At 36.0% G+C, this 16,871-nt stretch overlaps 1 protein-coding gene across 2 annotated transcripts in view; it reads left to right on the top strand.

The window, feature by feature from the left end:
- neurl1aa (neuralized E3 ubiquitin protein ligase 1Aa) overlaps positions 1-16,871 on the top strand; it is a 94,658-nt gene that overhangs the window by 21,992 nt on the left and 55,795 nt on the right. The window contains exon 1 of one of the 2 annotated variants that reach the window (XM_055204573.2): positions 15,343-15,543. The exons of the other annotated variant lie outside the window; for it this stretch is intronic. Within the exon in view, the coding sequence (XP_055060548.1) occupies positions 15,510-15,543 (34 nt within the window). The 5' untranslated portion in view covers positions 15,343-15,509. Of the gene's footprint in view, positions 1-15,342; positions 15,544-16,871 lie in introns of those variants that run through there. 2 annotated transcript variants of the gene reach the window in all.

The raw sequence follows: 16,871 nt of genomic DNA on the forward strand, positions 1-16,871 counted from the left end.
TTTTGCTTGTTTTATGCACAAATTCACTTAAAGGAACACGCCAACTTTCGCCTTCTGAGAATAGAGTTCCCAGTATACGGTTAAAAGATGACTGTGTCTCATATAACCTTGTTATTTGTACAAGCTATGGCTATACAAATCACAACATATAAATAGGAAAATGTTATTTTGTCACTTATTGGGAGCAGTATGCTAGCTGGAGCCATTTACTTCAAAGTATTTGTGCTAAGCTAAGCTAACAGTGAGTGCGTCAGACAGAGTTACGGGACGCACGGAGATGAAAAGGGTATGTATGGACTCAACTAACTTTGGGCGATACGTTGAATAGGCTAAAATCCCAAACAGTTGGTGTGTTCCTTTAAATTTTATATTTTTTTGTCCAAAAACTAAACCTACACTGCAAAACATTTTTTTCAAGAAAAATACAAGCCAAAAATCTGCCAATGGGGTAAGCAAATTTTTCTTGAATTTTTCTTGAATTTAGTGTTTAAGAAAAATGTAGAAGAGTTTTTTTTTTGCTTACCCCAATGCTTGTTTTGTGCACAAAATGACTTAAATTTTATATTTTTGGTCTAAAAACTAGACTTATTTTCTAAAAACAACACAAAAATATTAAGAATTTTTTTTCTTGAAAATCATTTTTTGCAGTGTAGTTTCTTAGGTGATTTTGCTCATCAAGAAAATGCATCTTGATTTAGGAATTTTTAGATATTTGCACTGAAAACAAAACAAAAATACTAAGTAAGAAAGTAATTTTTTGAGGTATAGGACACTGTAAAAACAACTTGGTTATGCAAGTAAATTTAATCTACTATTTTAAATTTTGACTTGGTAGTTATTTCAACTTATCACAAGTTTAAATTGTTTTTAACATAAGAGTATATATTGATTTGATATCATTTTTACAGTTTACTACTTAGAAAATATATATATAAAAATACTATATAGAAACATATAGAAAAAAACTGCATGAAAATTCTTTAAAAGTCTCTGCTCTTCAAAAATATCAGCATGTGGGTTTGGAACATAAGCATACATAAATAATAAACATTTTTTATTTCATTTTAGTTGCACTAATCCTTTAAGAGATTGTTAAACAGAACACACCCTCTTAAATAAGTTTTTCTCTGTATGCTTTACTCATTCATGGTACACAAAGGCAACGATATGCATATGTGATATGTACTATGTTTGCAGTAACTGTCCATGGTTACAAATGTTTTGTTGATATTTGCTCAATGTTTAACTTTCTATTTAAGAGTAAAACATTTACAGCTACGGTATGCCGTGGTTATGCAGTAAGCTACCTTTCAGGACTGATCTCTGGTGGAACCTAGAGCCCTGTCTTTTAGCCAAACACCCTTGACCAAAAACACATGCAAAAACAGATGCAGGTTAACACCGCTATAATAGTAGCAACTTGCCACTCCAAGGTTCAAAGTAAAAACTTTGCATTGCGCCGGTGGCGATGACCCATAGTGCCGAAATCACAAGGCTGCAGGCCAAATCCGAATGCATGCGCGGCAGTTGCATCAGTTTTGAAGGATGATTTTTAAAACCGCAAACATCATCACAGTCCCTGACTGAAAATCAAATTGGACTGAAGCATATTTATGAAAACATGGAACAGATGGAGCATATTAACGGTAATATAATGACTAATAAACAGCCTGTTGTGATCGGAACAGCAATTTCCATGATACACGAGGCTTCTGAAAGTAATACCACATGAGGGTTACTACACAAAAAAAACCTGCAAATGAAATTTACAGGGTAGGAAAATCCTCGAAAACATGGAATTTTGGGATGCATGTCAGGAGAGAAGGGTTTTGTACAATACCTCTCTCAGTTTGATTTTGGCATGTAAAACATTCAATGCTGCATTGTTAGCTAACTACTGCAACATACAGCGTTGTCTTATAAGACGTAATGCAAGATTTTTTATTATTTATATACAGAAATTTCAAGCACCACACAAATAAAGCAACACTCATAAACCAACAGCAGATTTACTAAACTAAACTTACTAAACAGACAGCCCTATCTCACAGCATATCGTGGTATAGTCACAAAATATTTATTTGTGTTTATGGTTTTCCTCTTTTTTTTTTCGTGTCTATGAGCACGACTTTCTTTTTTGTGTCACTCAGCACTAATTTCTATTTTTTTATCCTGTTCCCGAACACATCTTTTTTTTTCGTGTCATTTTATTTATTTTATTTATTATTTTTAAACCATCGTCGCTTAGGATTGTATTAGGATGTCTGAAATGTAACAGTAAACAGAATTTATACATATGCTCGGGGGACATGAAAAACCATACAAAAAAAACTATTTATAGAAATTTGTAACACGAAAAAGAAAGTCGTGCTTATTGATATAAAAATGGAGGAAATTTTAAATAAATTAATAAAATACATAAATAAAATATTTTGTGATTATACCACGAAAAGCCATGAGATTGGGTTGAAACAGAAGAGTTTAATGTTACCACGCTGAAAAAATGAAAGGAATGATTTTGAGCTGGATTTATTTCCTTTTTTTATCATTAGTCAGCAATTATGTCGACACAAATTAATTTCTTCATTGTGCGCAATGCATTCTTGGATTTTTTTTTAACCATTCGCAAATATAGATCTAGAAATTATTTTTCTATGGCAACACTTGCAATCTTTCTACAGTATAATGTATTCTTTTAATATAAATTCACTTCATATCTCTTATATTGTATCCTGCTTCTCAATAATATCTTACTTTTTAGGCTCCTTATAGATATAATCCTGCACAATCTTTGTGTGTGTGTGTGTGTGTGTGTGTGTGTGTGTGTGTGTGTGTGTGTGTGTGTGTGTGTGTGTGTGTGGGGGGGGGGGGTGTGTGTGTGTGTGTGTGTGTGTGTGTGTGTGTGTGTGTGTGTGTGTGTGTGTGTGTTGGTCAGTGAGTGTTAGTGTGTGTGTGTGTGTGTGTGTGTGTGTGTGTGTGTGTGTGTGTGTGTGTGTGTTATTAAATGTGAATGACAGATTCTATTACCACCTGACTCTCATCTCCTCTCACTGGATCACTGCAGGCCTTGGACTCATTCGTCTTTTATTAAAGCCAATGAATCCCTTCATCCAATTTCTTATCTGAGTTAAGGAATTATTAGTTATAACATTTATAAACAGTCTAAAATGATAAGGACATATATAAAAATAGATTTAAAAGTAGACCAAGGTTATACACTTGAAGTTAAGCTTCATCTACACACAAAACACTAAAATATATAGTGGGTGTTTCAGTTATGTACAGACACTTACAAACAAGTAATGAAGTATTATAACTTGTGTAAATAAAATACCACATTGGATATTTACTATGTAGGCTACATGAATTACGTAAATTTTCATATTTGTCTTTGAATTACCATTTGATATCATAACTACTTCTTTACAAGGGGATAAAAACACAGTAAAAAGTAAAAGTTGGATCAGCTAAAATATTACTATATATTTAAGTTTTTGCAACTTACATTTTCTCGCTTTAAAGTCAAAATGAAATTTGAATGTATTTTAGAATATTGTGGTCCACATGATCTCACAAAGTTCCGTGTTATAATCACGAAATATTTTGCTCACTTATCCGTGTTATTATTACGGATCTCTGTATTTTTCCATGTCCCTACCACAGACTTTTTTTTGTCAGTTTCACGTATTGGTTACTCAATTGTTTTTCCTATTTTTAAACCATTGTCGCATGGGGTTGGGGTTAGATTTGGGGTTTGGGTTAGGATGTCACTTTAACTATTGGTTTATACTATTTTTTCCGGATTTTTAAAACAATTGTAGCATGACGTTAGGTTTAGAGTTGGGTTTGGGTTAGGAAGTCATTTTATGTAACAGAAAGTCATTCTAACACCAAACCGGCGACAATGGTAAGAAAATAGGAAAAACAATTGAGTAACCAATACGTGAAACTGTCACGGAAAAGAAAGTCCATGGTACGTATATCCATGACAATGATACTGATAAATTAGCAAAATATTCTGTGACTATAACACGGAAATTCGTAAGATCAGGTTGATTGTGGTATATTTTTTTACAAATTATTTAAAAAAAAAATTAATTCATGTGCCCTCATAATCTTAAATCAAAAATGCTAATCTTCTCCCGTCCTTGAAACGATCTCTCTACGGTATGACTGGGGTGGGCGGAGTCCGGGAAAACATCGCAGCGATTAGCAATTAGCAACATGACCCAACTTCAAACGATCCAAGCTCTTCTTGATAGACGAATTCAAGCCCAGCCCTACTTTTTTTTCCATTTCAGAAGCCATTTCACTCGGATATACATCACCACGAGGAAAACAAGACAATCGTTATATCGGTTTCATGGCGACTTTAAGTGAAAATGTTTCATAAAAACTTCTTTTTATCTGTGTTACCAACTGAAGTAATTTTTTTGTTGATCCAGCTTTTACTTTTTACAGTGAAGTTGTTTACTTCTCTCTCTCTCTCTCTCTATCTCTCCCCCTTTCTCACTCGCGGCTCGCCCCCCTCATGTTATAATGAAAGCATCTAATGTTTCGCTGTAATATTTTGCACATGGCATGCTGCTGTACTACATATCTGTATTTGAATTGTCTTATTGTTTAGAGACTTTATGTGTATGTGTGTGTATGGCTGTGTATATGTAGACCCTCCCCTTCTACAGATCCCTCTTTATTTATTTATTTACCGCAGTGGCTCAGAACAAGTTCCCTCATTTATTCCATTAACAAAAATCACCACGGTACTATAATGTGTTTTATATGGTACAATAGAAACACTATGTTTTGGGGGCATACAGTTGTACCAGGGTTGCCAACTCTAACACATTTGATACCAAATAATCATCAAATAACATTTTAGCATAAAGAAAATAGCACAACCAGAAATCTGCTCATATTTCTTTATGTCAAGATGGAGCTTAACTGGTCTGCTTAAGCTCCATACCCTCTTACCTGGACAGATTTAAAACATCAAAGTATGTGTGTGTGGAGACATTAATTCAAATGTTTTATGCAGATGAGTGTGGGATGTGCGCTTGTAATATTTCTGGATCTGTCTTTGTGTCTGTGAGTGGACGTGTGTGATTTGAACCATGGTCCATAAACGCTGGTTGTCGTGGAAACCTCTGCTAGTCCGCAGCTGCTTTACGATAGCAGATGATGGCTGTAAAAATGTGCGTAAGCCCACATACACACACACACACCCTATATCTTCGTAAATATTACACACACACACACCTTCGGGGGACAGGGAGTGTTTACTCAATACAAACCAACTTGCACAGCACCGTGACACTGGAAGCGATGTCTGTCCTTGATCAATATAATCAAGCTTAATTTGGTTCTGGCCTGCAATTCTCGCTCTAACGCCAAACAAGAGCGAGGCAAGGCAAAAGCAAAGTGTACAATACTCTCTGACGTAAGATTATATTTCAAAACACACGGCTTGAAGTCACATAATGTAACAATTTGGAGGAGTATAAAGCCATTGCAGCATACAAGACATTTATAGATAATCAAAAGAGAAGACTATTCGCGTATTGTTTACCTCAAAAAGATGCACCAGAAATACTGATGACTCATCTTGCACTCATGGGCGTGTCCATTCTTAAAGCGTAACTAAACCCTAAACTAACTTTTTTTAGTTAATGATCTGTAAGAATGGGGCTTTATTAGTGCTGTTCATTGATTTTAGTAAGTTTTTTGACATTTGGATGTAAAGTGTTTCAATACTACAATATATGGTGTAAAAACGTCTGAGTGCTGCCCTCTTCAGGATGAAAGGTGGCTACTGCAGTTGAATTTTCCTATTGGATGTTGGGTCCAAAAAATGACTCGTGACGTAAGCAGGTTCAAGATCACCACGCCCTTGTTACGATCTCCTTGGGATCTGCCCACTTTTCTTGCATTTTTCAAATATTGCCAGTGGGTGGAGTCAGACTCTGACCAGGGGTTTAGTTACGCTTTAAAGGAATAGTCTACTCATTTTCAATATTAAAATATGTTATTACCTTAACTAAGAATTGTTGATACATCCCTCTATCATCTGTGTGCGTGCACGTAAACGCTGGAGCGCGCTGCGACGCTTCGATAGCATTTAGCTTAGTCCCATTCATTCAATTGTACCATTTAGAGATAAAGTTAGAAGTGACCAAACACATCAACGTTTTTCCTATTTAAGACGAGTAGTTATACGAGCAAGTTTGGTGGTACAAAATAAAACGTAGCGCTTTTCTAAGCGGATTTAAAAGAGGAACTATATTTTATGGCGTAATAGCACTTTTGGGAGTACTTCGACTCGCCTGAAAAGTCCGCTCCCCTTCTCACTCTCATAATGGGAGAGGGAGGGTGTTACTGCGCCGAGTCGAAGTACTCCCAAAAGTGCTATTACGCCATAAAATATAGTTCCTCTTTTAAATCCGCTTAGAAAAGCGCTACGTTTTATTTTGTACCACCAAACTTGCTCGTATAACTACTCGTCTTAAATAGGAAAAACGTTGATGTGTTTGGTCACTTCTAACTTTATCTCTAAATGGTACCATTGAATAAATGGGGCTAAGCTAAATGCGATCGAAGCGTCGCAGCGCGCTCCAGCGCTTACGTGCACGCACACAGATGATAGAGGGATGTATCAACAATTCTTAGTTAAGGTAATAACATATTTTAATATTGAAAATGAGTAGACTATTCCTTTAAGTGTAATTTGCGGGTATGATGGGTGTAACATGTCCCCACCACTTGATGCCAAAGTTGATTGTGTCCAGCCACTTATTGGAAGAAATTTAAAAAGCGGAAGGTGTGTAATAGTGTCCATAAAAAAAACGTAGAAACGTGTCTCTTTCTTCTGCTTTCCAAAGCGATTTCAACGTTTAATATTTTGTAGATTCGATATTTCGTATTGATTTTATTGATCAGAGTTATTTTATTTTTAATTATTTTATTACGTGAGAGGATGTGAAGAGCTAGGAAATGTATGCCGTCATTCGCCAATGGTCGGTTATATCAGCCTGATCTTAATTCGTACGTATTTTACGAGTTAACTCATTTGTATGATTCGTATGAAGTAAATCACACAAAAACGTATGATTATTAGTAAAAAACTGTAGTGTAGGTTTAATATAATTATGAGGTCTAATTTTAAAAGCTTTATGTGTTTTAAAGGGACAAGTGATATAATGCATTGCTTTATTAGTCCTGACCACTTATTGGAAGAAATTAAAAAAGCGGATGGTGTGTAATAGTGTCCATAAACCTCTAAAAAAAATGTAGAAATGTGTCGCTTTCTTCTGCTTTCCAAAGCGTTTCCAAAAAAATTGTTTGGAGATCCGATATTTTAAAATTGATTTTATTGAGTTGTTTTATTTTTAATTATTTTATTATGTGAGAGGATAAACAGCTAGGAAATGTATGTCGTCATTCACCAATGGTCGGTTATATCAGCCTGATCTTAATTCGTACGTATTTTACGAGTTAACTCATTTATATGATTCGTACGAAGTAAATCACACAAAAACTTATGATTATTAGTAAAAAACAATAATGAAACCTAAACCACCAACTGACAGGCGAAAGAAAATTGTACTAAAACATACAAATGTGGTCGTACGAAATAATACGAGTTAGCCACCTCGTAAAATACGTACAAACTGTCATGAGAATATGTTGGTTATACAGTTTAGTGGCCATTATACAAAAATAGTTGACCTAACAAAATCACATTCAGATATTCCAGGAACCATTTAATACAACTGGTGAATTTATGATTGTGTTTTGTTGTATAAAAAAACATTTTAGTCTTCAGTTGTGTGACATAAATAATTATCCCATTGATACGACACTGTGACCGTGTGTAGGTTTAATATAATTATGAGGTCTAATTTTACAAGCTTAATGTGTTTTAATGGGACGAGTGATATAATGCATTGCATTATTAGTAGAACCTCTCCACAGCATTTCCTTTTCATGTATTATGTAAGAGAAAATGTGTCTGAAATTAAAATAGAGAGGAGTATTTTGTGACTCAATGCAGCATGCACAACTGAAACTAAAACACACAGATGTGCAGCATCAAAGGTTTTTGTCCTTCTAGGAGTTTTTCCCACCGGGTTTTCTCCTAGAGGGTTTTTTCGTCCCAGGGAGAGTCAGCCAACTTTGGCTTAACTTAGCACTTTACTGTATACGTTACATTATTAATACGCTCGCTTGTACGGTTTAACCTTAGCCGCTATATTCTACTTTTTATATTATCTATTGATTTTCTGTGTTCTCCTCTACATCTATTCATGTAAAACTGCTTTGCAACAATTAACAACTATGAAAAGCGCTATATAAAAAAAGAATTGAATTGAATTGAATCAACTACAGTAACTTTTCTTCGACTATACATATTTAAAATTCTGTCTGCAAAAGTGTTTGCCTTAAAATCTGTTTCCTAAAGGTTAGCGTTAAAGGTGTTGGCTCTCTCCCCAGCATTCAGATGCAGTCTGGGGATCAGCCGCAATGTCCAGCAGGTCTAAAAGTGCTTGTGTTGCATTAGCTGTCTCTGTTTAATGAGAATAGTATTTCAAATCTCCAATTAAATTGCATTATTTTAGGGATTTATAATATTTACATCCATATATGATATTTAACTATATGTTGAGTTTAATATTTTTAAAATTAAGAGCCAGATTTACTAACAGCTTGCGCCAGCGCAAAAGATAATTTTGATGGTAAATAACGATGTCAGGATTTACTAAAAACGCGCAGTGGATAATTAGCATTGAAAAGGTGTGGTCTAGTTATTTTTGCGACTAATCTTATTTATTGCATATGCATTTCTAGGCGTTTCCTTTCAGACACAACTTTTTTGAAAAGAGAATATTTAAATATTTCACGCAACGTGCATAAATAACCATGTTATTTTTTTTCTGAAGTAAATAAAGGACGAGTCACTACGAGAAGTCACACAATACCAGACGTTTCAAAACCTTCATTTTTTTGTCCTCCAGTCCTTTTCAGTGTACTGTGGCTTCATTAACTTTGATTACACACCCCAAATTTTCCACTGCGATGTCCGTGGTGCTGGACTCAAGCGCATCAGGTGTTAGTAGATCAGGAGCATCAGCTTTGCTTATTTGCGACCCTGAACTATTTTGCGCTGCTCTTAGTAGATTGCGTTGATCATTATAAAAATCAGCTGTTGCACCTATGTTACTTAATTTGCACTTTTTAAGTAAATAACCTGCAGATATTAACACTCCCACACTGTAAAAATTACTTTGCGCCTTAAAATTTTTTGTTGAATCAACTCAGATTTACAAGTCACTTCATCTTAGTCTTTTTTATCTTGACTACAGATGAGTTGTTGTAACTAGTGGTGAGTTGTTATAACTTATAAAATTAAGTTGACTTTTCTCAACTATATTTTATAAGTTGTGACAACTCATCTTTGTTGACATGACTTGTAAATATAAATTGATTTAACAAAAATTTTCAAGGCAGCAAAGTATTTTTTTACAATGCATCTGCGCTTTTTTGGAAATGCGCTCTTGCACTAATTTGCTCCGTTTAGTAAATCTGGCCATAAAACTCACATGAAACACGCGGTTTCTGCTTATCTTATGTTAATCTTGAGTCCCTATAGAGTAGTATTACATCCTTCCTATATCCAAAGAGACTTTAGTTTTATCACATTTATAAAAGACAGATCAGCTCCACCAATTCTTTTCTAATAAACCCGACCACCTCGAGGCGTACGAAGCAAGCGACTCACACAAAACATTATCCCACTATCTCTGGATTACTTATGATTCACTACATGTTCGTGTCGTTAACATTTTATTATCAATTACCAACAAAACACACACTGTAAAAGAATTCTGTAGAAATTGCAGCTGGGTTGCCGGTAACTTACCGAACATTTAAATTTATGTTTTTTACTGGCAACATTTTGTTCAAAGTTAAATGAACATTAAACATTTATAAGTATTTGTCTTTACAGAGTAAAACTAAAAAAAAACAGCATCAAGCAAAACATTCTGGGAAACATAATCTGAAGCAAAAAACAGAAAAAGGTTAATGATGATTTCGGGTACCCAGAATGCTTTGCATGGGGCTGTTATTGTATAGTTTTATTATGTAAAGATAAAGACTTGTTAATATTTAAAATTTATTTAACTTTGAACAAACTCTTGCCAGTAAATAACATAAATGTAAATCTACGGTAAATTACCAGCAACCCAGCTGCAATAACATTGTAATTTCTACGGATTTTTTTTACAGTGCAGACATTTGATGCAGTTTTACTTATTGCCTGTGATATGAGCCGATTAGGCCCGCCCGATTTCAACGAAATCTAGCTTAAAACAAATAGACTTGCATAACTCTGCTGATAGCCCAGATAAACATAATTTCCATAATTCTGGTACTTTGGGAAGCTAAAAGCTTAAACTTTCCTCACAAACAACAACCCTTCTTTGGTGACGTTGATTTTGTGTCAGCTTGGTTAAAATGCCCATATAAGGACTTCCACTGTACTTTCTGCAATGTTTTTTTTTAATACTACGTAAGGAATCCAACTCTTAAACAGTGTTAAAAAGTCAGAATGCATAAAGTAGCTTTAATTTAAAGACTGAATGCAGGTGCCATTGTTGCTGGATTTATTAATGGTCTCATGCATGAGAAGTTACTCTTTCTTGGTTTGCGTGGTTTGAAAAAAGGATTATGAAACAGATTAGTTAGCAGTGTTTAAACCAGATCAGCTGGTATCAGTAAAAGTAAAACAGAAAGAAAGGTACAAAAGCTGTCATTGGGAGGGTACCCTTTAAAAGGTCCCAATATGTACCATTTGGGTGCAAAGGTGTACTTTTTGAAAGGTTACCACCCCAGTGACAGCTTTTGTTTCTTATTTTCTGAGAGTACACCTCATGAAGTTGGTAAGGAAAAGGTCATGGCATTTGTGTTATTTCAGCGACTACTAATATTTAAAAAAATGTTGAAAATAAACCTCAATCAGCCTAATAATAAAATATGACCTGCTACATCACAAATGGCTCCAAAAGTCTCTTCAAACACCAACAACCGAACAACAACACAAACATGCACTGTCATAATTCTTAAGAGGAGGATTTTGCAAGAGCACAACGGATTTAGATTTGTCATGTATTGTAAAAGGATCTTGATTTATCTTCCAAAGCGGCGCTAATGAAAGCCGTATGAATACGTCCCGACACTGTATGCGAAAGTAGCACGAGCGCTTGTGCGTTTCGGGCGAGGGTTGCCAAAATGTGCGCACCATGTGTGAGTGAGAGCGCTTGTTTCACCACACCAATCAGCCCATCGCTGCGGAGCAAGCGATGATTTCATTTTGATCAAAGTGCTGGTGTTCTGGACCGAGAGCCTGCGGTTTGTTATGGTTCCCTTCAAAGTTCCAATTGTTAAAAATGGGACGGCGAAAGAAGTAAATATTATTGCTAACGTGATTTTAGTGGATAATGTTTTCCACATAATCACAGAAAGGCAATAGTGAGAAGGATTTTAATTTAGTTTACATCTTTCTGGTCATGTGATTAACTGTGGAATTAGCTCTCTCAGCTGTTTGGTCTGAAGCAGATTTATATTTACATCTGTGCGTGTAGCGTAAACGTTATTTGAGAATTTCTATCTTGGGTAACATTTAGTCCGTCATGTCAGTTCGAAAATGTAATGAATTTACTGTTCCTTGAAATGTATCAGAAATAATATTGCCGTTTGGAGCTTTTCTTGAAGTGGATAAGAGTTGGATTTGGGTTGTAGGTTGGGAAATACTGGTCCCAGATCAGTGTACTTATCATTTTTCCCCATAAGTACTTGGGTTAGTAGGTTTGCTTGGGATCATTGATGACATTGTTCTTTACACAGTACTTACCTAAATCAATACACAGTCTCTTTTAAAGGGATAGTTCACCTTAGATAGTTAATAGTTCTCATGTTGTTACAAACCAGTATAAATTTCATTGTTCTGATGAACACGAAGGAAGATATTTTGAGGAAGTATCCCTTTAAGAGTTATAGTGCTTATATATGTAGAGAGAATTGGCCATATGGGTTTTGTTTGGAGTTAAATTTCACGGGTCTAAATGAAACGTCATTCACATAAGTAAAGTATCCCCAAGTTTTGCAATGGAAAGTGAAATATATACAATATGTTGTGCAGTTACAAGTTAATATACTGTATAGTCCATTCACGTCATCTTTTGGCATTGTGACTGTTTGCTGAAGAAGTTATCTGCCAATCCTCTATTCTGTCTTTTTGTTGGCGTATAAAATGCAGAAGGCTGTGATGCTAATCTAGAAACACCCACATACTTTACAATTCCTCTTTTTTTGATTATCTGACAGATACACTTCCTCATGAGATGTTCCTTTATCTCAACCACATCAGAGAAGTCTGTAAAGGTTTCTTATTCCTATAAATTTAATGTAATGAATAGTGATTTTTGTGTTAATATGCCACATATGCAATGGCCTTTCTGTAAATAAATGCAAATAAAAACAGTATTTTTATTAGGAACTTGGCAGAAATGTTATCGGTAAATGGTAGAATGAAACAAAAATTATAATTTTACGCAAACACATACCTATAAATAGTACATTTAAAGAAAATGAAAATAATTTTGAAATGGTCTCTTAATTGCAAGTTGCAAGTTGTGTTATAGTTACAAAATGTTGTATTCATTTATTTGTGCTATTGACAAGATTTTCCGTTGTTTTTTGTGCTCCTGGAGCACAAATGTCTTTTTTCGTGGCAAACAGCACGAATTTCTAGAAATGTGGCACAACTTTTTGTATCGTGTCATTTTATATATTTTTTCTCATTGTTTTTCCTATTTTTATATCATTGTCGCTTGGGATCAGGGTTAGATTTGGGGTTTGCCGTTAGGATGTAATTTTATGCATTTGTTTCTACATGTTTTTCGTCCACTTTTAATACTATTCTTGCCTGGAGTTGGGATTTGGGTTAGGATGTTGCAGAAAGTGATTCTAACCCCAACTCCAAGCGACAATGGTAAAATAATAGGAAAAAAACGATAAGAAAACAAAATATAAAATGACACGATACAGAAAGTCGTGCCACAGGCACAAAAAACTGTTTCTAGAAGTTCGTGCTGTGTGCCACGAAAAAGACATTCGTGCTCCAGGGACACGGAAAATCGTGTCAATAGCACAATTTTATCAAAATTAATCAAAGATTTTGTGAATATAACACAAATTTCCATGAGATTGGGTTGATATAAACATAGACACACACACAGCCGTGTAAAACATTTGTTCAACAATGGAAAAATACAGATAACTTTGGGAATTATGATGTGACTAGAAAATTCAACATGAATTAAAACTGGCATTTTATCGGCCAACTTCTTGAGGTGTTATTTTGAGATGCTTTTGGAGAATTTTCACTTGGTCCATTTTGACATGATAGCATCACACAGTTGCTGCAGATTTGTTGATTCCACATCCATGAATCCAATCTCCCGTTCTGCCACATCCCAAAGGTGCTCTATTGGATTAAGACCCGGTGACTGTGGAGACCATTGGAGGACAGTGATCTTATTGTTATGTCCAAGAAACCAGTCTAAGATGATTTGCGCTTTATGACATGGTGCGTTATCCTGCTGGAAGTAGTCATCGGAAGATGGGCACACTGTGGCCATAAAGGTATGGACATGGTCAGCAACAATACTCAGATAGGCTGTGGCATTTAAACAATGCTCAATTGGTACTTAGGGGCCCAAAGTGTGCCAAGAAAGTATCCCCCACAACGTTACGCCACCAAGACAGGATGGATCCATGCTTTCATGTTGTTTACCGACCCAATCATCTAAATACCGCAGCTGAAATCAAGACTAGGCAACGTTTTTCTTATCTTCTATTGTCCTAAGTTAACAGGAGGGGCGCCGGGTGAGGTCTTCTGCTTTTGTAGCCCATCTGCTTCAATATTTGACATGTTGTGCATTTAGAGATGGTATTCTGCATACCTTGTTTGTATTTGAGTTTCTTTTCTATCATCTCGAACCTGGGTGTGCCTCATACGTCTTGACAAGTAAAGAATTTGGCTATTTAATCGCCCCCTGGTGGCTGGCTGCAGTAAACCCATAAGTCATAAACCCCGCCCTCTCCATGCAAACGAATGGGACTCTGCTCTAAATAATAAAATTATTAACACTTCCAATAAAATGTTTCAGAATGATGGTTTTGGTCCTTTATGGTAGTTGTTATCACGCTGATATTTGTTCAATTGTTCATTTTTGTTATACATTTCATTTTAGCTAGTAATTTGATGCTATAGGAATGGGGCGTCTCATTTTGATTGGCATGGTTGAATTGGGCGCACAAGCGTTTGGGCGGACGTTTGATACCACGGTTCCGCCTCTGGCTCCACGAACGATTCCTTCTGCGCATGCCTTGGCTCTAAACTGACGTTTTACGTAACATGGCGGCAATCATCATGCTCTGACATTTTTGGCTTTAATTCATTACAATGGAAGGAGGCTATGTCGCCTCGTCCATCTTTTTTTACAGTCTATGCTCGGACCAGTGTGCCTACAGCAGTGGCTCTCAAACTTTTTCGGTGTGCAGCCCCCCTTGTGTATGGTGACCCCCACTTGCGCCCTACTTGCCCCCCCCAAAGAAAATGTATGACATAAAACATTGTAAAACATACAATTTAAATGAACCAAAACGTATTAAAATATACAATGTAGTGCGGTTGGTTAGTAGTCATATTTTTCTGAATTTTTTTTACACAAAATTCATGATAAACCATCTCAGAGCCCCCAGTTTGAGAACCACTGGCCTACAGTAATTGCCTCTGACTTCAGACACCAACAAGGCATTTTTGTCCAAACAACTGCCGCTCACTGTGTATTTTCTCTTTTTCGGACCATTCTCTGTAAACCCTAGAGATGGTTGCACGTGAAAATCCCAGATCACAAGTTTTTCAAATACTCAGACCAACAACCATGCCACGTTAAAAATTCCTCCCCATTCTGATGCTCGGTTTGCACTTCAGCAAGTCGTCATCACCATTTCTAGATGCCTAAATGCATTGAGTTGGCTGATTAGCTATGTGTGTTAATTGTGTGTGTGTTCATGCGTAATTGTGTGTTTATAATAATACATATTGTCAATATAAAGTTTTCAGGGTTGCATTTCTTAATAAATTCTTTGTGATAAAACCTAAATCCCACAGCACATGGGGTTACTGTACAGTATGCTGTCTGTGGCACTGTATTCAGTATTGAAGGTAAAGCTCCACCTCCTATGTAAATGTGAGTGTGGCGCTCGTGTGCGTGCGCTCAGTCAGTGAATGAACGCGGAGACAGGAGGAGGGTCCGACTGTTTACATCTGCTTTCGGGGGTCCACAGTGATTTTCCTCCAGCATGATGTCGGTGTGGATGTATCTCACCCTCAGCCTTTGAGAAATAACCGCGGACAGCGCACAAAAGTGGCCCGGCGTTGAGTCATGGGAGGCCAGATTACCCGAAACGCCTTGTACGGTGAGAAATCGCAATACGTACCTACGTATATAACAATTGCAACATATACAATATGTAACATATAAAATCTGTAATATATGAGCTACAAATGATGTTTCTCTTTACCTGCAAATTAAGCGCCGGACAGTCACTTGTATTGAGTAAAAGGCGAACATTTAGAGGCAAAACGACTACTAGCTTGCTTTTACTTATCAAATATATATTACATTAACATGCATTTATTAAATAAATCATAGATATACTGTTTATTATATTTGTACAGTCTTCCAGGAACGATTACAGTATGGCTCCTTATAAGAGCGCATCTCCGCGTCCAGGCGCTCGTTTCTGTGAACGCGCCTCACAAGATACGTGTTTCCCCTAGTACACAGCTGAAAGGAAAGGGGATTTGTGGGGATTCCCTCTGTTGTTGGGAAAAGAGGGATTTACTGTGAGGTTTCGAAAGACTGTGTTTCTATTTGCACGTCTGTTGGGCAGCTGGATCCAAAGGGAACCAAATAAATCAATAAAATCAATCGAATCAGTCCTACATCAAAAAACAGGGGTGTTGGTAATACATAGTAATTGTATTGTACAGAATGTGCTGATAGGTGCTAGCTGCTAATTCATGTTCAGACTGTTGAGCTGCTTTGAGTTTTGGTGAAAATTTGGATAGTCTTGCAGGGTGAATACTCTTTACTACGTTGAATTTACAAATGTATGGACCAATGGGTATGATTGCAGGTAGTGCACATACTGATACAATGTATTGCTTGTAATGCACTGCAAGTTGTTTGGTTAAAAACGTTTGCCATATGCATGAATTAATGTAAATGGCATTAATATGGTGTACTTGACCCACTTATTCATTTGTTCTTAATAATAAAGTGCTATATGAAATCCAATTAGGTAAATAGGGACTAGAGAGATAACAGATCAGCGTGTGTAGAGCGCCGGTGTTAGCCGAGGTTGTCCTTTTGGCCTAGAAACGTTGTACAGTGTGCTTGGCTTTTTAATCAATTTAAATTCCTCCTAAAATTCCAGTTTATTATGCAAAGATACTTATTTGAGTTACATCATCTTTTATAGTCTCTAGATATTTTTTTGGTTCTTTATGGCAGTGGTTCCCAAACTTTTTCAGCGTGCGGCCCCCCTTGTGTACGGTGCATTCCCTTCACGGCCCCCCCAAAAAAAATTGTGACAAAAAACAGTTCTAAAACTCAACATTTTAATAAAAATAAAACATTAAATTATACAAAAAAGTAGTGCTTGGTCAGTAGCCTTATTTTTTAGGTTTAATTAGACAGAATTCACGATAAATTAATGTATTTCATAAAATGTCATAAAAC

This window comes from Misgurnus anguillicaudatus, chromosome 3 (genome assembly GCF_027580225.2).
Source record: "Misgurnus anguillicaudatus chromosome 3, ASM2758022v2, whole genome shotgun sequence".
NCBI classification, from domain to species: domain Eukaryota; kingdom Metazoa; phylum Chordata; class Actinopteri; order Cypriniformes; family Cobitidae; genus Misgurnus; species Misgurnus anguillicaudatus.